This window comes from Carassius auratus, unplaced genomic scaffold (assembly GCF_003368295.1).
Source record: "Carassius auratus strain Wakin unplaced genomic scaffold, ASM336829v1 scaf_tig00215261, whole genome shotgun sequence".
NCBI lineage: Eukaryota > Metazoa > Chordata > Actinopteri > Cypriniformes > Cyprinidae > Carassius > Carassius auratus.
The window spans coordinates 15110-37906 of NW_020528011.1; the positions used below are offsets into that span (position 1 = coordinate 15110).

Below are 22797 nucleotides of genomic sequence, written 5' to 3' on the forward strand. Positions count from 1 at the left end.
AGATAGATAGATAGATCAGTGAATTAAATTAACTGCCTTTAACAATTCACTATTGTCCTTCTGCATTATTGACACACTTTTTCATATTAATACTGTAACGCTGCTTTGACACAATCTGTATTGTTAAAAACGCTATATAAGTCAAGGTGACTTGAGAGAGAGAGGGGAAAAAATCAGGAGGGTGTGACTCTTCTTCGTGATCTTCATCATCATCATCCTCCTCCTGCAGGGATCCTCGCGCGCGCGGACAGTGATGCAGCTGCGCGAGTGAGTCTCTGTGTGTGTGTGTGTGTGTGTGTGTGTGTGTGTGTGTGTGTGTGTGTGCATGCAGCAGTGCTACGGGGCTGCCTGTGTGACGCTGAGGAAGATCCAGCATCCTCCTCATCCTCTTCTCGAGCGCAGGGAATTCTCTGTTTTCCCGGGAATGTCGCGGGCGCGCGCTGGGGTGTGATGACGGTAGCGTCGCGCGTCACTGAGCTGTAGGGAAGGGCGAATGTGTGTGTGTGTGTGTGTGTTCATCTGTGAAGAGATCACAGTGAACTGGCCTTAGCTCTCGGGCTAACATTAGCTGCTAACGCCGCTGTTTCTCTGATCGTCCAGCATGTGAACGGTAAGACTGCATGTGTTCACAGATTGGTGTTTGTTGAGCTGTCAGTGTCGCGCAGCGCTGCTTCCGTCCGTTAGCGGATGTTTTCCTCAGACCATCATCACAGCTGTGCCGCTAATACTGAGAATTACGTAATGCATTCTGTATGGATCTGAGATCTGATGCATGCTGTGCATTCACTGCAGAACTCGAGCACCCGTGGGTTATGTCTGTGTTTATGCATATAGTGTGTGTGTGTGTGTGTGTGTGTGTGTTTGTTTTTGTGTGTGCATGTGCTTGTGCATGTAGTGTGTGTGTGTGTGTGTGTGTGTGTGTGTGTGTGTGTGTTATTAGATGTCGTCCGTGTAATTCAGGATGAACTGTGCCTTTATCATAAATGAACTTCTGTTATCAGGGATGTCACTTGAAATAATTTTCCTTAATGTCCTTAAAACTATATACATTAGTGTTGTTATGAAAATATACCTAAATTCAAAATGTAGCATCTGAAAAGAAACACAAATCTCTTTATATATTTACACCATAACTTGTGTACCTTATTTCATATTTACAGTCACAATTTGACATTCAATGCCTCAATATACAATATTAATAATAACAATGCCAAATAAAGAGTAAAGGCAGGATTACAGGCATTGAATGAAGATCCAGCCTGACACTCAAGATCTGTGATGTGAAGACGGATTCTGATGCCGGATGTGTTTCTATCAGCTCAAGCTGTCAGGTTCAGATGTGATGTGATGTGATGTGATGTGTGATCAGTGCGGCGTCACACCTGTCCACGTGAGCACACAGGTAGAGCGATGTTTATTCAGTCATGAAGAGTGTTCTGGTGTGGACGTTCCTTTCAGCTTCATGCTTTGGGATGTTCTCGATGACTGTGGATCTGTAGATCCTGAGTCTCCGCTGTGTTTAGGTTCTTGTGAGACGGACCTGATTCGGTACGTGTTTTATTCAAACAGCTGATGTGCTCTGAACTCTGTGTAATGTGGCAGTATCATGTTGTGTTGTTAGTGTGTGATTTGAAGCACTAATGGTTCACTGAGCATGAAATGACAGATTGATTTTGTGTGCAGGATTTGACTTGTTCATCATGTCATCTTATAGAGGTTTATGTTTTATCATGTTTGAGAAGCGCAGGGTTTGCTCATAGTATGTGTTCGACTCTTCTGTGACATCAAACTTCATTCTTGGGTGTTCAGTCCTGTCTTTGTTTGCAGCAGCTTTCAGAAGCACTAAACTGTTACCTGCCATGACAAATGTCTAATTTTACTAAAATTTTCCTAATATCGGCCGCCATGTCTGTTATCAGACATAGCAGGAATAATAAGCTGCTTGGCAGATATTTGCATCCCTGATTCCGCTGAAGCCGGTTCCGGAGGTCCGACGGGTTCCTGATCAAACTGTCCTCAGGGTCGAAGCTCCATCTGAACAGTTGTGTGAAAAGAGTTTTTCCATGTAAACAGACCTGTGTGGTGCTCTGTTGTGTTCTGGTGCTCATGCGTCCGTCTGTGTGCTGTAGGGAAGATGCACTATTATTTTTTAATTAGGCAGATGCAAACACAATGAGTCACAGGCTTCTGGCTGTTATTGTTCACGTTGGCTTTCATGCAGCAGTTGCCAGTTTTCTTCGGGTCGACTGGCCGACGTTCTGTGTGCTTTCACTTCATTCGCCTCTCTGAGCTTGTCTCCACAGGATCCGAGATGTTGCTCGCCCCTTAAATCATTTTCTGCACAACCAGTGAGTTTGTGCTCAATGCTTCAGCATGATTCACACTCGCATTAACTTCATTGAGTTGGCATAAAAACCGTGTTTTTTTCAGTGTCTTAGATCAGCACATGGTTCCTCATTAGCTGAATCAGGCTGTTTAGGTCAAAGCTGAAGGTGGTCATGGTTAACTTTAGGGATGCAATAATACCATTTTTTCATAACTGATCCGATTCCCAAAATTCAGAGTATCTGCCGATACCGATCTAATCCGATACCAGCGCATTTTTTTTTTAAATCAATGTAGAATTTCTATACTTCTCTTTGTTGACCTGATCATCACTCTTTTGTGTGTTAAACACAATCTACTACATATGAACAACTTAATTTTAATGAAAAATAACAAATGAAAAAAAAATAATAATAATAATCTGACAAAAATACTATTATAAACTAGATTAGTGGATAATTCAGCAGCAGAAGATAATGTAGATCAGGGGTAGCAACCTTTTCAGCATGATGTGCCATTTTTATTTTTTCTGGTTATCCACTGTGCCAACCGGTTTTAATGTATTCTGTATTTAAATGGTACATACTATTAAATGATACAATAAAAAAACAATTTGAGTCAAATAGTTTATGAAGTGTTTTCTATTTTTTTTTACTTTTCAATTTTTTTTTTAATAACAGACAGTTAAGTGTAATCAGCGTTAATGCGCTGCTTTAATTGATGCATGTGCACACATAAACACGCACACACACACACACACTGCTCTCACACAAAGATCTGAGATCGCGCTGTGCAAAAAGTAACATTTAGAAGCTCATAAACTTGTCGGTGCTGCCATACGACTTTTATTAATCAATATTGAATCACTACATTACATTTCCCCACAACAAGAGGGCAAATTCACTTCATTGTCTCTCTCTCTCTCTCTCTCTCTCTCTCTCTCTCTCTCTCTCTCTCTCTCTATTTATCAATTTATTAATTTATCTATTTATCTCTATTTATCAAATCTAATTAAATATATATTTTTTTACCAATACAAGTGAATTAAGGCCCGTTCACACCAAGCACGATAACTATAAAGATAACTATAAACATAACGATATTAGCGTCCACACCAGCAAACGATATCGTCTGTTTATTCTGAGCGCACGTGCGTCTGCCGCTTTAAATCCTCAAGCTCGTTACAGCAGGATGGATTCTGATTGGATGTAAATGTTTATATAGCGTTCATCAGCTGGAAAAAAATCATTCTGAAAATGATTCCAACGATAATGTTTCTCTATGCCTTTATCGTTATAGTTGTAGTGTGGACTCTGCTATTCTTTAATATTGAGAACGATTTTTAGAACTATATGTTTATGTTTATCGTTATCTTTATAGTTATCGTGCTGGGTGTGAACGGGCCTTTAGTCTCAAATCTGGTAAAATGTTACACATTGCTCTCTGTATTGTTGTAAAATACATTCATGAAAAAAACAAGTATATACATTTATATAGAACTATAAAAGACATTTATTTTAAATGTATAGCACAGTAATAAAGGCAGCAACAAATGATAGATAGGACAGAACAAGAAAGACTATTAATAATCTTTACACAGAAAAATATTATAATAAATACTAAAGGCACCATCACAGAGTGCTTATGCACATCCTGTGCTCAGATTGATGAGCTTGAAACAACACAGAGTCCCAGTGTGCAGCTGTGCAGTCCTCCGAGTCTACAGAGAAGAGTTAGGACAACACACAAGCTGCTCGGCTCGGTGTTCATCTTCAGTTCTCTCTTCACAGCAGTTCAGTCAGTGTACTGTTTGAGTACATGAGTTACTCCGGGATAGTGGTTTATTTCGACTCCGAGGGAGTGTTAGCCACGTAAAAAAAGTAAATAACTAAAGTAATTTGTGGATAAATGCTTGCTGGAGACGTGAACCGATTCAGTCTGATTTGGTGAACTGGTTCAACCGATTCACTAAGAAGAATTGGTTAAATCAAACGATTTGTTCACAAACCAGACATCACTAGTACAAAGAGAATAGATATTGATACGTAGTGTATTAAATCTGTGCGTTAGTTTAATTACCTTTTCTTTGAACAGTTTTAAACCTCAGTTACTGTGTGCTCTTGAAGAGTTTCATCGTTCTGACTGTAGTAACTGAATGGGACACACAGTTTGATCGATGAACGAAGGATGACAGACAGCCGCAGCGGAGAGAAGAGTTTATGAAAACTGAATTTAATGACTTCAGTATTAATCTGTAGCTCACACTGAACTATGGAACAGCTTCAGAACACTTAAAATACGTGCACAAAAACATTTTGGTGCTTTATAATATTTTTGTGCCTTTCAACAAAAATACAGAATAGTATACTCATGTATACTTGAGTGAACTGTCTCGTCTGACTGACACCTGATCCGCAGAAAATTCTGATATCGGAGCCGATCCCGATCCCAAGTATCGGGTGTAATTATCTTGGAGGACTAGCATTAGTCATGGTTGAATCCTGACCACCTTAAACTGTGTTACTGTGAACCAATCACAGCGGCTCGTTCTGGGTTATTAAACCCAGTGTGCCATTGCTCAGGGAGTTTAATACAGATCTAACCCTCCTGAACGCAGTGTGATAACCTTAAGCAAAAATATCATACCGTTTCACGATATCACACTATTGTTGTTACTCTGAAATGTGTTAACAAGTTTTGTGAAATTATACTACATGTCTGAACTGAACGAAACAAACTGTTTTTCTCTGCATGAGCTCAGAATGAGATGCAGAATCAATCTCTGACAGCAGGAGGCGCCTCTGGAACAGATACAGGCCAGACACAGCGTTTCCTCGGTTACCACTGTAAACAAAGGTTTAATATGAACTATACAGAGACCAGATGAAAGAAAATAGCACGTAAACTTTTCAGAAGACAGTGAGCTCCCCTCAGAAGCACATTCATAAAAAAACCCAAATCATTGAGGATTTTCTTCCCATAGTTTGTGCATCATGAACAGTGAGTGATCTGCTGCAGTATTCTTCTCTTTGCGTCAATCTTCAGCGTCTCTGGCTTGTGTTAACAGGCATTAATATACTTCATATTATCACATAAATTACATTGTGCAAGTCCAGAACAGAGAGTTGCAATGAGGCAAAAAATGGCCATTGGCTGATTGCGTAAAGGCCAAAGTATTTTTCAACTATCCGCGCACCGTCAGTTTTACGTTATTTTTATCATCAAGAGGGCTCTTGCACAGCCGTGCACCCCGTGGTACTCTGCATGGATTGAGCTCATCCGTCCACGCCAAGCGGCAACCTCCCGCTCTCTCTCCCGTGAAGCCAACAAGGACTAAAACTGCAATTCATCGACTGGCCGCTTGAGGCTGGCTGCAAAAGGGAGTGAATCCCATAGACTCCCCATGTTAAAATGCCCATTTTTACAGCAGAAAAAAAACATGTTTACAGACTGGTGCAAAAAATGATTTTGGTATATATAGCTAAGTTTGCCCTTCATGACAACTGTGAGGGGGGTGATTTTTTATTTATAACTCATTCATTTAAATTATATTAAGACTTAAAGTTCTGCATAATTAAGGGCGTGGCCTCTTGAGTGACAGGGGATTTGCAGCTGCTGGCGGGAGAGTCATGCTGCCAAGATGGCGAAGGCCCGCTCTGCACACTTTAAAGGGGGGGTGAAATGCTCGTTTTCACTCAATATCCTGTTAATCTTGAGTACCTATAGAGTAGTACTGCATCCTTCATAACTCCAAAAAGTATTAAGTTTTATTATATTCATAAGCGAAAGACAGTCTGTACCGATTTTTCCCGGAAAAAACCGTGGACGTGTGGGAGGAGCTAAAGAATCACGAGCGCAAGTAGGCTTTTGTGTTGAGAGCGTTTGGAAGCTGTGACAGCTGTGAAGGCTGAAACTGAACGAGAGCAGCAGCAGCAACGACTCGCTCCGAGCGGGGCTCGAACCCGGTCTCCGATGGGAGGCGGACGCACTAACAAGGAGGCAGAGATATTTTAAGCAGTTTTACTCACCGCCTGTGGTTCCAACACACAATCGTGACCCTTTTTCGCTGGGATTGCATCATCCTTAAGAAATAAACGATACTCAAATCCGTCGTCAAACTGGGCCTTGTTTGTAAAACAAGCATCTTCGAAATGCAGGGAACAAACACAAACACTTGCACAACTCCGTTGATGCTCTGTAAAAATAAACTCCATCCACTGGTCCCTTAATGCTGTTTCTCTTTTGGTAATCTGTGCAGGGTTGTCTTGCCCTGGCAACCAAAAACACACTTCTTTTGTGACATTTGGCGACGCTCTCGCTCTGATCAGTGAAGTCTGTTGTGCTCTCAGTGCTCTGCTATACGGGAGCGCGCTCTTCCGGCAGAAGTGCCTCAGGACCCATATAAGGAAATTCCGCTCCATCTAACGTCACACAGAGCCATACTCGAAAAAAACTTTCCGAAACTTGTGACAAACGGAAGGAGTATTTTGGGAACAAAAATACTCCTTCAAACGTACAACTTAATTTTTGAAACTTTGTCCATGTTTAGCATGGGAATCCAACTCTTTAACAGTGTAAAAAACTCAGTATGCATGAAATAGCATTTCACCCCCCCTTTAAGCTTTAAAAACACACTTCAGGAGTCTACGGGTGACGTCACGGACACTACGTCCATGTTTTTATACAGTCTATGGTCCATTCTCATCTGCGGTTGAGTATATACATTTGAAAGCTGTGTGCATGTGTCTGTGTGCGAGATGGAAAGAGACACTGAATGTGAAGTGTACCTGGGTCTTAAGTTCGGTCATCCTACACACACTGACTGACCGCTCGCTCGCACCAACAGGAGGAGGAGGGTCAGTGTTACTCTCTACACTGCATTCAGTCTGATGGACTCCTACTCTTTCAGTCATTGAGGAAGCATTGGAAACCAGAACATACTGCAGGAACGGTATAATGGAAAATATTTGAGGTTTTGAAACCTAGCTTAATCTTTTCCAGTGCTGATGCTTGAAATTAGCTGATGATGAATAAAATGCAGCACGTGTCTGTTGCTTTCGTTGGTGTGAACTTGGTTAAATTTGCATATAGTGTGGGAATTGAAAACCAGATTTATTCAATTTTGCAAAGAGGAATTTATGAGGACGTGTAAATGGAAACATTTTAACAAATCACACTTGTTTAATGTTATCAAACTATCGCTCTGTCTTGAGGTGAAGGAGAAAACTGGCTGTAGTTTATGCTAACATTTCACTGTATCGTGTGTTTTGCATAAAGTGTTTCCCATAGGCTTACACTCTATGTGTGGCGCCACTTCCCCTGGGAAAAATATATATGTATATAATGTAAATCTAAAACAGAAGACGAGCAGATTGAAAGTGCAAATTCATTCTCTGCCAGCAGGAGGCGCTTTAAGAGTGGCAAAAACAGTGGTTTCCTTGGTAACTGCTGTAATCAAAACAGCAATGCGCTCATGAATGCTACTTTAGCAGGCATTATAGGAAAGATTAAATGGAAATTACATCAAAACTTTTCTGAAGACAATCGGTTCCCTTAAAAAAAGATACAATTATTTAATAATGCCCGTTCCCCATTGTGACTTTAAAACGTGCAATACTTTATGGAAAATCTATTTGTGGCTGTCAGTGTTGATATTGTGGAGGGCCGGCACAAATAAGTCAATGTATGGGAAACACTGGCATAAAGTGTCTTGCAATAATCTAGAAGTTTCTTCGTTCACATGCTTGTATACTAGGATTTAGTTAAAAATATTGTTGCATCTAAGGCTGGATGATATGGCCAAAATGTATATCATGATATATTTCTTAATTTCAGTCAGTATGATTGAATTCTGATATTGAAATAAACAATATTTTAAAAAGCCTCAGAAAACACAATAATTTGTCAAGCCTATGAAACCCCCTCTCTTTTGAACCTATATAACATTTAAGAAATAAAAACAAATAAGTGCAAATACACTTTATAGTCAACTTTATTTGTATTTATCCTTTATTTGTATTTATCCATAATCTCAGATGTACCTTATTAATATAAATATCTTTAGCTTTAAACTATAACATAGGCTGATCATTCTTACAGATAAAAAAATATGAAAAGTGCTCTGAGTCACTGCTGAAAAAATGTGTGCAACACTAAAACCTTGCTGGAGATGGGCTGATTGAAAATTCAAATCCATTCTCTGCCAGCCGGAGGCGCTGTTGCAACGGGAGATTTATTGGTTTTCCCGGTAACGGCTGTAATCAAATATGCTTCATCAGGTATTACAGGAAAGACAAAATTAAAATGACATCAAAGCTTTTCTGAAGATGTTCGGTTCTTTTCAAAGACACATTCATATAAAAACACCCTTGCTGCATTTTAATTTTTAAAGGTGCAGTGCAAGCCTTTTGGAAAATCTATTTGTAGCAGTCAATTTTCATATTGAGACGAACCGGCAAAAATTACTCAATAGGTGCATGCCAATTTGCGTACTTATGCACTTTTCTATGACGTTTTTTAGTATGAATAGTGCAAGTAGTGCGTTCACACTGAAAATTCCAAAAATAGAAAGTGCACTTTAAATACCCGGATGTTGCACTTCAAAAAAAAACCCAAAAAATTAAGTGTGGAATGTTGGACACTTCATACACTCAACTGCCGCAGCTTTAATTATGTAGAGAAGGGGGTGGGGTTATCAGACTCAAATTATGAATGACAAAATAGCCTTATATAATTCATACACTACATGACTGAGTACATAGTGTATGAGTGCGTAGTGTATAGTGAGTTCATAATATGTATTCATAATACATAAGCTCATAATATTCATATGTTCATAATCTATATTTTTATGGAAAAAGAAAAGGAAAGGCCTTTTATTTTTTTTGCAGTGTAAGTAGCTGACTCACCGTGTAAATAACAAAACATTTTGAAAATAAAACGTGTATATCTTAGAGTTTCCTTCAAATTCTATCTTTCAAATTCTATCTTTTAAATATGGTGTTTGTCAAAATGGGAAGTGCATGAAAGGGGTTATCATTAGGCTACTGTCTGTGTGTGACACCTGTGAACAGAGGTTCTAGAGTACGGTCATCAGAGCTGTTCGAACCAGCCAATGGTCTGTTTGCTTCGGCAGGAAGTGAACCAACTCCAGGGTAAGGCTACAAGCAGCCAAATGTATTAAACATCATAAACCAGTCTTTTTAGGCAAGCACCAGCGATGGGTGTCATGTAGGCTAAAAAATGTGTTGGGACAGAATTTGTATTTAACATGATTACAATTTATTAAAAATATTAGATATTGATCATTATAAAAGTTTCCTTTCCATGGTTATTCAAACAGGGAATCAAAAAACTAAACAAAAAACTATTGTTATAATCACTACATATATATACACTGTGAAATGAATCTTACAAAGAGTCCGGAATTCAGAAAGAGAACGTATGCACACTCAACAAAACTGATAAGTTTCAGCAAAGTTTTCATGACTCATCTGAATGCTTGTGATTGCCCATTGCAGTTAAGCCTAACCAAATTGTGTGTGATTGGTTAAAATGTGCAGCACTATAAAAATGAGCAGATCTTAATTTAAGGTCGCAATCAACACTGTCTATTTATTTTCACTTTGTTAGCAACAGACGTAATAGATTTAATTTGTTTGTGCAGGGGCATTTTATTCCAATTTAGTGGCATTTTTCCCCCAAGTTCCCGTGGCCAGGGAAAGGCTAAGCCTTCCAAGCCTTACACATGCTCTAACTATGACTGTTTGATCAGTGAGCACATCCTTATGTCTGTCATTATATGTTCCAAAGCCATCAGATGAAGTCTAGTTCAAATCAATGATCATTATTCATGCAAAAGTATTTTCTCAGAACATGAGTTTTGCTATGTAGAACACAATTTAAAGCGGAATTGTCATATGCCAATCAATCCATATGATGTTGCTAAAAAGAACATTATTTTGTGTATTTGGTGTAATGAAATGTGTTTATGTGGTTTAAGGTAAAAAAAAACACATTATTTTTCACATACTGTACATTATTGTTTCTCCTCTATGGCCCGCCTTCTGAAACACGTCATATTTCTACAAAGCTCATCGTTCTGAAAAGTAAGGTTTGCTGTGATTTGCCTGCTGTCCAGTGCTTTGTGATTGGTCGAATACCTCAAGCGTGTGACAGAAATGTAATGCCCCACACCGTACTGTGATCAGATCACCGGTGAGAGAAGACAAAAACAATAAATCCCATTAACAGTGAGGAACCTTGTCTGCATTTGTGATCAGGAGAACAACCAAACAACAAGCTCTACTCTACACTGCTTAAACTTTGAATCATCAGTTGACAAATCCATCACCACATGAATAACTCTCGACGGGCGAGTCAGAACCAGCCGACGCTGTAGGGCTACTCTCCCAGGAAAACAGTCCTCATAAATGGCTACAACACCTGAATTTGGGTCTGAATGATTACTGGAACAGTGTTGTTACATATCCAACTAAAACACGATTTCTCCTTTTGGAAGACGAAACTAAGTATTTTTGCTTTCACAAAAACATTGTCCTCCCACCATGGCGCCAGCGGGGTACAGAGAGAATCAAAGTTACGCCCTCCTTTCTTTGCGTGAAATTTGGCCGGCATATTGTAAATCTTCCCACACAGTGATGTAGACATGTTGGAGGTGTGTTTAAACGAGGTGTTTTCAGGGGGTGTGGTTGACTCTAAACTTCAAGAATATCTCTTTGGAATTGAGACTTTAGTCTTTGCAACTTACAGATCTTCTTTATGCACCGAGAGCGTGTAACACTCCAAAGAGAAAGAAAAGTTGAAAAGATTAAATCACATACCACAGGACAATTGTTTCGAAAAGCAGCAACATCCACTGCAGATATTTCTGTTTAACCCCTTAACTGTCACTCACATTTTTGAACATAGACTTTATAGTGCACGATCCAAACTTAAATTTGTATATTTCATGAATGAAAACATTTTACCTTATATTGATGTACCATTTACATGGTAATGCAATGTCTGATTTAAAAATGGGTTTTCAAGGATGAATTTTGAGATTTTAAGTTTTCAGTCGATATATAATTTCTGATGATTTCTAAAATGTGATAGAGAAAAAGGCAACGAAGAAATCTTTTTTTTTAAACAAAGGTCAAAACTCCTTATAATTTTGATCGAAGAACATAGGTAAAATATATATTCGGGAGTCTTAGCCCTTTCCAACGATATATAGTTTGTCAAGATAAGATTAGATTTCATTGTAATATAGTGAAGTAAATGTAGGCGACATTTAAAGGGTTAATAGTTGTATGTTAATTTCAGACTTTAATGGTTATGTATGAACTGACAGGGTTTCCTGTTTAGAATACTGTTTTTGCTGAGAAAAATTGTCATTTTCCTTAAATACTGTATCTCTAGATGATTGGATATTGAGCTGAACTGAGAGCTTCTGATCTGTGTTTTGTCTGGATATTGAAAGTGTTTCAGTGAGACAGCTCAACACTTTCTCTATTAACGACTGGACAGAGGGAATTTTTGCATCCTGAAGTGATTATTGCACCCAAAAACACCCACCACCCCCGCTCTGAGATCTCCCATCATGCCGTGTTCCTGCGAGCGTCTCTGTAGAGCAGCCAGCTGAAACGGTTCTTGGACGACGAGTTTCGGCTAAATATAGCACAGAACAGAGTGAAGCCGGAGCTATTCCTGCTCTTTCTAATTGCAGCCCCTGTGAAACAGGTTCAGTCACGGCACTGCTGGGAGCCAGCACACGCACACAATTTGCACTTCCAATTAAACTGTCGACCTTTGTGCTATAACTCAGAACGTGACTTCTGAACGCTGCAGCATTGGCATCTATTATTACCCGTGTTAGCCGAGGACACAGTGACGAGGCGTGTGACCCGACGCGATCCCTTGTTAAATCACTAGTATGTGTTCACCTGGGTCACGTGACTAGGTCTGAAGGGTCAGGTCGCCTCTATTTCTACAGCGATTTATACAATTCAGATTGTTTCAAATCTGCTCTACAATTCTAGAGAAGAAAGTAGTAATTCAAGTCCAACCTTACTGAAAGTCCTGATCTTAATGTTTATAATATCTTAATATCTTATAGGTGCATGCTGCGGAATGGAGCTGGATGATAATAAAAACAGTTGATGCAACAATCAGGCACATCAGCTGGCAACTCGACACAATAATCGTGTTTCATTTGAGATTTTCTGTAGTTGATGTTTTTCATCATCTGTCTGATTTATCTATATTTCACAAAATGAAGTGGTGCTGAAATACTCTAGAGATTGATTGAACGCACGACCTTTGACCTCAACAGCATTATGTCAGTTAATTATGCACATTAACTATAACCAATCTGGAGAACTATACGTGTTGGTTATCTGGAATTGCTGTTGACCGACTGCCTCTGGAATGCTGTCAGGAGTGCCGTTTCCCATGATGCCCTGTGGCCATCCGTTGGATTGGTTCAGGTGAGCGGCAGTGATGACTCTGATCCTGATGGAGTGACTGATGATGAAGGAGCTCAGTGAAGCTCTCAGCTGCAGGTGAATTTTCATTGATTATTGAGGCACTAATCAATAGTGATCTGGAATGAGTGTTTCTCGCTTGTAGGTGTCTCAGGTGTTTGTGTTTCCGCCGTGGCCGTGGACGGATTGACGTTCTACCACCGTGGGATTATCGGCTGCTTTAATCAAGAGAATATTTGCCGCCTTGTCTGATGTTACCTGAAATAACGCCTCATAAAGTCTAAAAATAAACAGTACTCATTACGTGGATTTGCCAGACTGAACGAACAGAACAGAGGGCTTTATAAGGAGATTTAACCGGATCATTTGTGTTTTATAACGCTTTATTTTAATCTTCGACAGACTGGTAATACAGAGGAGATTGACTTCTTCTTCAGAACATTTACTGTAAATCACACACTTTAACTCTGTAGTTCATTACAATTTTTTATTTAGAGTTAACAATGGTAGCCATAATTTTGTTTAATTTTCTCTCTCTGACAGTTTTATGTCAAGGAGCTCTGTTATGATTGGTGTAGTCCACGCTGTGTGGGCGGGTCATGTATGTTAATGAGCTCTGTTATGATTGGTGTAGTCCACGCTGTGTGGGCGGGTCATGTACGTTAATGAGCTCTGTTATGATTGGTGTAGTCCACGCTGTGTGGGCGGGTCATGTACGTTAATGAGCTCTGTTATGATTGGTGTAATGCAAGGCAAGTTTATTTATACAGCACATTTCGTACACAATGGTAATTCAAAGTGCTTTACATAAAAGAAAGTAAAATAATAATGAAGAAAAATAATAACAAGAATAAAACAAGGCATTTTAAAACTTTTAAAATGTATAAAATAATTTACTTATTTAAAATTAATTTAAAACAGTTAGAAAATGATTTTACATAAAAAAACAAAAAAAACAGTGAAAATATAGTGCAATCAGTTTGGACATTGCACAGTGTTCATTCAGTAAATGCACAGCTGAACAGATGAGTTTTGAGTCTAGATTTAAATGTGACTAGTGTTTTAGCACATCTGATCTCTTCTGGAAGCTGATTCCAGCTGCGGGCAGCATAGTAACTAAAGGAGGACTCCCCTTGTTTTGTGTGAACCCTTGCTATTTCTAACTGACTCGATCCTAATGATCTGAGTGCTCTGTTAGGTTTATATTCAGTGAACATATCTGCAATATATTTCGGTCCTAGGTCATTTAGTGACTTATATACGAGTAAAAGTACTTTAAAATCAATCCTAAATGTAACTGGAAGCCAGTGTAAGGACCTGAGGACTGGTGTGATATGCTCAGATTTTCTGGATCTAGTCAGAATCCTGGCAGCAGTGTTCTTGATGAGCTGCAGCTGTCTAATGGTCTTTTTGGGAAGGCCGGTGAGGAGCCCATTACAATAGTCCACCCTGCTGGTGATAAAGGCATGAACAAGTTTCTCCAAGTCTTGGATGGAAACAAAACATCTAATTCTTGCGATGTTTTTTAAATGATAGTATGCTGATTTAGTTACTGCTTTGACATGACTACTGAAACTAAGGTCTGTCTCCAGAATCCCACCAAGATTCCTGACTTGATTTTTAGTTGTTTGACCCCTAGAGTCAAGGTATGCATTCACCTTGAACACTTCATCTTTGTTTCCAAATGCAATGTCATGGACGTCCACTTAGACTTATGCTCTCCTAGACTCACATAATAGCCTCTCCCTTCTAAGTGTGATCTGAACCATTTGAGTACCATCCCAGAAAGCCCGACCCAGTTTTCCAGTCTCTCTAGTAGTATGTTATGATCGACAGTGTCAAACGCAGCACTGAGATCTAGCAATACCAGCACCCATATTTTGCCAGAGTCACAATTTAAGCGAATATCGTTTATTATCTTAATGAGTGCTGTCTCTGTGCTGTGATGCGGTCGAAAACCAGATTGAAAATTGTCCAGGTATCCATTTGAGTTTAAGTATTTGTTCAGCTGATTAAAAACTACCTTTTCTATAATTTTGCCTATAAAAGGAAGATTAGATATTGGTCTAAAAATACTCAAAAGTGTGTTATCAAGATCGCTCTTTTTCAGGAGGGGCTTAACAACTGCAGTTTTTAAGGGAGTTTGGAAATGTCCCAGAAAGAAGTGAGGCATTCACCACTTTTAAGAGATCTGCTTCTAAGCAGTTAAGCACACTTTTGAAAAAAGATGTGGGAAGTGTGTCAAGACAACAGGTTGGTGATTTTAGGTGCTGCACTATGTCTTCCAGAATTTTGCTATCAATTGTTTCAAAAATAGACATAGTAACTTTTTGATATTTTGGCCGAATCTGTCTGACCTCTGCATTACTTGAGGATGTGCTAATCGCCTTCCTGATGTTGATGGTCTTCTCAGAAAAGAAAGAAGCAAACTCATTGCATTTTCTGTCTGAGAGCATTTCACTGGGAATCTGACTTGGGGGGTTTGTCAGTCTCTCAACAGTGGCAAAAAGAGTATGAGTGTTATTTAAGTTACTGTTTATAAAGTTTGAGAAGAAGTTCTGTCTAGCTGTGGCTAGTTTCACATTAAAAGCATGAAGGCTGTCTTTATAGATGCTATAGTGTATTTCAAGTTTCGTCTTCCTCCACATCCGCTCGGCTTTTCTGCATTGTCTTTTCATAGTCTGAACTGCTGTTGATCTTCTCCAAACTGATTTCTGTCTGTTTTTTTTTTACTGACTATTATTGGTGCAATATCATCCTTAATAACAGTGGATGAAATGTTTAGACCCCTACTGATGATTAGATCCAGAGTGTGTCCACCTTTGTGTGTGGGTCCATGCACATGCTGAATCAGGTCAAAAGTGTTTAGAACCGTTATCATTTCTTTTGTAGTGTAGTGCACTCTGTGTGGGCGGGTCATATGTTAATGAGCTCTGTTATGATTGGGGTTGTCCATGTTGTCATATATGCTAATGAGTTTGTGGCTATGGTGTTGTTTTGGATGTAAATGTACACAGGGATGCAGGAACCATTTGATTCATCTTTCATGTATCTAATTGTCATAATTTGCAGTAAATTATTTTGGTTAAAATACACAATAACCATCTTGATTTCTGGCAGGATTATTTTCTCATAACTTTAGAATTTTATTAATGACGTTAGCTGCTTTATAGCCAAATTTTTTATTTGCTTCGTATTTGCTGAAGTTTGCATTGCTGTTTCTGTTATTTTCCTCGTTTGAATCAAATCTGTATTGTATAAAGCGATTTAGAAAAACATGACTCCACAGCTGAATCATGCAATCGAAGGTGTTTGGTCATGTGACCGCAGGGCAGCACACCTGTTGCTCTCTCTCTCTCTCTCTCTCTTTTAACAGCGGCTGTCACTTGTTCCTCACAGCATTTGCTTGTGTCTTCCTGTTTTGCAGAAAGTGAGTGCTGTCCTCAGCCCATTGTTCGCCTGCTCTTCACCTTCAGCCTCGGCCTGGTAAGACTGCTTTAACTCAATTAAACTAGACAGTAATGATCAGCGTCTGATCATCAGACGAGAGGCATTAGTGTGTTATGTGCTTTATTATCGTGTCTGTCTTCTGTCAGGATCTGTAGCTTCCACGAACAGCCAATCAGACGGCAGTGCTGCTCACTTCTGTTCATTAAAGCGACAGTTCACCCAAAAATGTGTCCTGAAGACCTGTACTTCTTTCTCTGGAACACACAATAATTTGTTGCTGGGAACCAGATAACATCAGACCCCATTGACTTTCATTAGTTGGACCTAAAAAACGGAATATATCTTAAAAAAAAACTTAATGGATTGATGATTGATTAGATAGAGTGCAAGGCTGTGGGAAACCCTGCTTCCGTTATGAATACTATTAAATGTTTTAATTTGAATGTCAGGTTTAAATGAACATTGTTATTAGAGTAGTTAATCATTAGCATATGTGCAACTAACGCTAATCTAATGAGAATTAGATTTAAGTTTCTTTATAAACTATTTAGTGCTCCTGTAACTTTTATTTTAGGCTTTTTATCTAAAATACACATGTTAGAGAATGTACAAATGGTTAACATTGTTTGTGTCATATCAGTCAAAAAAGCAGCTCTGGGCTTTTTTTTTTTTTTTTTTTTTAGCTAACTTAGTTGTTATTCTTGGCTTTAAAATTTAAAAGCCCTTTCAAATTAAATATGAACACAGTTTGGATTAAATGAAAGTATAGTCACATTTTTTAATTAGCATTTTTTTGTGTTTTGCTTTGGTACTGAAATTGGTATAGAGAACCGTGAATTTTCACTGGTATTGGTACCGAATACTGAAATTTTGGTACCGTGACAACACTAGTGCATATATTTAGCAAAATGCCCCTCTCTACATATTATTTTCTGGCTGACTAATAAGTTTATGATCACCGAATATGTTTGCTTCTGAGGTAAATGTAACATTACGTGACATTGTTTACAAGCCTTTATATTGACTGATTGAGTGATCACACACAAGGACTGCAAAGTTGTACTCTTTCTTTTAACTTGCCTTCGGATGTTTATTCATGTTTTTTTGTGCTATAACTTGTCTTAAAGTGGAGGATTTGATCATTTCACCGAGTCAGTTCACATTAAACCATGCCAAAACTGCATTTATAGTTTGAATACTGCAAAATTGCTGGAACATTGCCGGGTCGCCTTCTATGTGAAAGCAAACACATCCCGGAATTTATACCGGGATTGATCCCGGGTCGGAGACCTAGTAACATTGCCGGGATCAGTCCCAGAACGAACTCTGTGTGAACAGAAGCCAGATCTAATGCCGTGTCATAGTAATGACGCACGTTATCGTGGGACTCTTTTACCAGTTGTTTTGAAGGAAGATCAACGTTCATGACGAAACAAATATGTGCAACCTGTAATGAAGCAGAGATCAGTTAGTTCCTCACTTTCCGCGCTGAAGCTGAGATCGTTCGTCATCTCGATGATGCGCACTTACTGTGATATTATGGAGGACACTTCTGGATTACTGTACACCACAGCTGCACGGAGTATTAATGTTAATGTTACTTCTAGTCTTAGATTTGGTTTGATCAAATTAAAGGCTATGGAGAGTATGAAATTTTAAGCCAAAAGTCTCAGTTTCTGAGTGGTATTTTGGCGACACAGTAAACAGTATCTGGAATTTAAATCAATGCAAACTCTTTTACTTTCTCTCAAATGGCCCATCACAGGAAAGACAGACTAAGGACATTATTTATACAACATATTCAGAATGTGTATTATATTAATATTGGCCCAATAATCTTTTATTGTTTTTCTTTGAACACATCTTATCAGCAAAATCCAAAATCGACAGATCTTCAAGTGACTTGATAAATGAGGCCTCAGCCTGTTTAAATAATAAATGAATTGAAGATGATCGTGTGTATTCTGTGATTTGTGCAGGTCTTGTAAAGGCTTGGTGTGATGTGAAGCTCTACAGAAAGCCTGTAAACGGCACAGAGTTCATGTTTACCCTCCAAGTCCAAATGAAGCGTAATTGCTGCTCTTTGGAGATTGCGTGTGTTTAGATGGGGATGCTCTTCTGGGAAAACGAGGCCTCCGGTGAATCCGGCTCCAGCTCTGACCGGATCATTAACGGCCAGTGATCCCGGGAAAAGCGTTGCCATGGAGATGAGCGTGCGTGTGGTGGAAGGTTTGTCCGCTGATCGTCAGTCGCTCTCGTATCATCCATATGAAGCACAGCTGCTCGGAGCTATTTCCCCATGATCCTCAAACTGATCTTTCTGAAAAAGGCAGTGTTCTATTTCTGTGGCTCTGGAAAATATTGCCTCTTTGTCCTCTCTTGCCTTATCTCCTGGCCTTCGGAGACAGAATCCCCAATTTGCCGCTCCTGTTAGGTACATGTTTGGTCAGAGATAACAGCAGGAATGATGGAGGTCGTTCCTGGGCCGGAAACAGCTGATTAGCGGCAGTTTGGGGCTCGTTCTGCCCATGTTTGGTCAAATGAGGATCTGCTGCTAATCTGTGGTCTCCTGATCCACAAAAAATAATCATCCTAAACAGAACTCACATTTACTTCTGGCTTTTCAAACGTGTATGCAAGTTCTGCTTTAAAAAAAAAAAAAAAAAAAGCATTTCAGTTTTGTCACAGTTTAGTCCATTTGTTTCTCATCCAACACGCGAGAAGTTGAGCTGAACATCGCTTCACTGTCTCCACTTGTGCAGGAACAGGTACAGTACACTCGAGCAGGAAAATGGCTCTTATTTGTGCTCCAGTACACCAACAGCTGTTCGCTTCCTGCTATCTGTGCCTCAGACATGTAGCTCTGAACGGCTGCCCGTGTCCTGCACACAGATTTCAAAATACTTCCACACAAATGACATGATAGCGAATGATTACAATGTAGTCTGTGCACGTGGGCGCACTTCCGGAAAAATCTGCCGAAAAGAAACCAAAAAACGTCCGATTGCCAATCAAGTCAAGTCAAGTCACCTTTATTTATATAGCGCTTTAAACAAAATACATTGCGTCTAAAATACATAGTGTGTCAATAATGCAGAATGATAGTTAAAGGCAGTTCATCATTGAATTCAGTGATGTCATCTCTGTTCAGTTATAGTGTCTGTGCATTTATTTGCAATCAAGTCAATGATATCGCTGTAGATGAAGTGACCCCAACTAAGCAAGCCAGAGGCGACAGCGGCAAGGAACCGAAACTCCATCGGTGACAGAATGGAGAAAAAAACCTTGGGAGAAACCAGGCTCAGTTGGGGTCAGTTCTCCTCTGACCAGACGAAACCAGTAGTTCAATTCCAGACTGCAGCAAAGTCAGATTGTGCAGAAGAATCATCTGTTTCCTGTGGTCTTGTCCTGGTGCTCCTCTGAGACAAGGTCTTTACAGGGGATCTGTATCTGGGCTCTAGTTGTCCTGGTCTCCGCTGTCTTTCAGGGATGTAGAGGTCCTTTCTAGGAGCTGATCCACCATCTGGTCTGGATACGTACTGGATCCGGTGACTGCAGTGACCCTCTGGTCTGGACACAGACTGGATCTGGTGGCTACGGTGACCTCGGAACAAGAGAGAAACAGACTAATATTAGCGTAGATGCCATTCTTCTAATGATGTAGAAAGTACATTGGGTGTTATGGGAAGTGTTTCCGGTTCTGGTTTACCTAATTAATGCAGCCTAAAAATCCTTTAACGGATTTGGATATTAAAAGCATATTATTATGTTATGTGTATGCCAGGTTAAAGAGATGGGTCTTTAATCTAGATTTAAACTGCAAGAGTGTGTCTACCTCCCGAACAATGTTAGGTAGGTTATTCCAGAGTTTAGGAGCCAAATAGGAAAAGGATCTGCCGCCCGCAGTTGATTTTGATATTCTAGGTATTATCAGATTGCCTGAGTTTTGAGAACGTAGCGGACGTAGAGGAGTATAATGTAAAAGGAGCTCATTCAAATACTGAGGTGCTAAAACATTCAGGGCTTTATAAGTAATAAGCAATATTTTAAAATCTATACGATGTTTGATAGGGAGCCAGTGCAGTGTTGACAGGACCGAGCTAATATGGTCATACTTCCTGGTTCTAGTAAGAACTCTTGCTGCTGCATTTTGGACTAGCTGTAGTTTGTTTACCAAGCGTGCAGAACAACCACCCAATAAAGCATTACATTAATCTAACCTTGAAGTCATAAATGCATGGATTAACATTTCTGCATTTGACAATGAGAGCATAGGCCGTAATAAGAACCAGATGACAGAGAGCTGTAGAGCAATACAAATATAATCACATCAATAAACAAAACAAGCCCCAGATGATAAACAACAGGATAAATGAGGATCACATTAATCTCTTCAGGAAATTAAGAGCCAAAGAAAACAAAGAAAGTCTTGAGTTTAAAATGAGTTTATCATCAGATTTATTATCAGAGCTTATCTTTGAAGAAAACACAACTGAACCTGATCATTGTGTCATCATTTACTCTCTAATGCCAAAAGAAGTTGTTTTGATAAATATGTCTGTGTTTCTGTAAATATAATGGCAATGATGTATTTCACTAGTAAATGATAATAGATGACTATGGAGCCAAAAGAGTATCAATAAAGATAAATGAACACACTACATTCACATATGCACACACATAATTCATAAATACACACACAGGATACACAAATGCGCACAAAATTCAAAAATGCACACACAGAATTTAAAAAGCACAGAAGATTCACAAATGCACACAAAATTCAGAAATGCACACACAATTCAGAAATGCAAACAACATTTACAAATGCACTCAAGATTCACAAATGCACAGGACAAGATTCACAAATGTATTTCTGATGCACACACACATATATCTTGATTTACAAACTGCTTGCGGTCTGTGAACTTCACTGCATTTGTGTGTGAATTATGAGACTCCTCTGACCTGGCTCGACACACAAATGCCTTTTTTTAAACAGGGAATGATCTGCAACCAATCAGATATCTCCCTTGTTTGAGCCAATCACAAGAATGCACCCCACGTGGGGGATTGTTCACTTATAAGCCAATCAGCGAACGACTCACTTTCCTCAATCAGCGAACGACTCACATTCCTCAGTGAACGATTCACTTTCATCACGCAGCGAACGACTCGCTTTCCTTAGCGAACGACTCACTTACCTCACGCAGCTGGCGACTCCCTTTGCGCAGCCGGAGACTCACTTTCCTCTCGCAGCGAACGACTCACTTTCCTCAGTGAACGATTCACTTTCCTCACCCAGCGAAGTTGAGCGAACGATTCCCTTTCCTCACGCAGCGGTGACTCACTTTGCGCAGCCGGAGAGTCACTTTCCTCTCTCAAGCGGACCACTGACTCTCTCTTCATGTAGGGACCGAATATTTTAATTAAAGTGACTTCTATATTGCATCCAAAAGAATATTTAGATATATTTAAAATATTCAAAAAGGTGTAAAAATTTTGTTTTACTTTCATTAAAATATTTCAATAAAATGAAATAATTGCCTATTGCTAATTTATGAATCCATGGTTAACTTTTTTTCTGCAGTCACAGTCTGGGCTATATGTATTGAGACATTTTTAAATTTATATTTTGTAAAAAATAATAAAAAATAAACCTGAATTGTAATCTAAACATCTGTATTTCCATACAATTTCATAAATAAGTAGGCTATAATATGTCGCACCACAGGCATATCGCGCTGTGAACGCGTTCATGTGATTGGCTTATAAGTAAACAACCACGTGGAGTGCGTTCTTGTGATTGGCTAAAAGAAGGGAGACATCTGATTGGTTGCAGATCATTCCCTGTTTAAAAAAAGGCATTTGTGTGTCGAGCCAGGTCAGAGGAGTCTCAAAATTCACACACAAATGCAGTGAAGTTCACAGACTACAAGCAGTTTGTAAATCAAGATATATGTGTGTGTGCATCAGAAATACATTTGTGAATCTTGTCCTGTGCATTTGTGAATCTTGTCCTGTGCATTTGTGAATCTTGAGTGCATTTGTAAATGTTGTTTGCATTTCTGAATTGTGTGTTTATTTCTGAATTTTGTGTGCATTTGTGAATCTTCTGTGCTTTTTAAATTTTGTGTGTGCATTTGTAAATTTTGTGCACATTTGTGTATCCTGTGTGTGTATTTATGAATCATGTGTGTGCATATGTGAATGTAGTGTGTGCATTTATCTTTATTGAGACTCTTTTGGCTCCATAGATGACAGCCTGGTATGAATGAATTGCAGTGTATCAGTGGTCAGTATCAGTGTTTCAGTGTTCACTGTTCCACTGCTCTGACATATGAACATCTGAGTCTCCGAGCAGAACACACTCGTTAGTGTTTGTGCTGCAGATCTCTGGAGAGTGTGTCTTATAGTGTGCGAGTGTTTGTGTGTGTTTTATAGTGTGTGTGTGTGTGTTGGTTACTGTTGTATTAGTCTGAATGTTTAACTTTGCTGCCAAACATTAGCAGGGTTGATTTGTTTGCATTAGTCA

General features: G+C 39.2%; 1 protein-coding gene across 7 annotated transcripts in view; it reads left to right on the forward strand.

Moving 5' to 3' along the window:
* Positions 1–238: 238 nt before the first annotated feature.
* LOC113094095 (1-phosphatidylinositol 4,5-bisphosphate phosphodiesterase beta-4-like) overlaps positions 239–22797 on the forward strand; it is a 66186-nt gene continuing 43627 nt past the window's right edge. For 2 of the 7 annotated variants that reach the window (XM_026259747.1, XM_026259748.1), the window contains exon 1: positions 1427–1548. In XM_026259747.1, coding sequence (XP_026115532.1) covers positions 1463–1548 — 86 coding nt within the window. In that variant the 5' untranslated portion in view covers positions 1427–1462. Of the gene's footprint in view, positions 268–298; positions 611–1426; positions 1549–16239; positions 16299–22797 lie in introns of those variants that run through there. The other 5 variants (XM_026259752.1, XM_026259751.1, XM_026259753.1 and 2 more) reach the window with 5 other exon arrangements.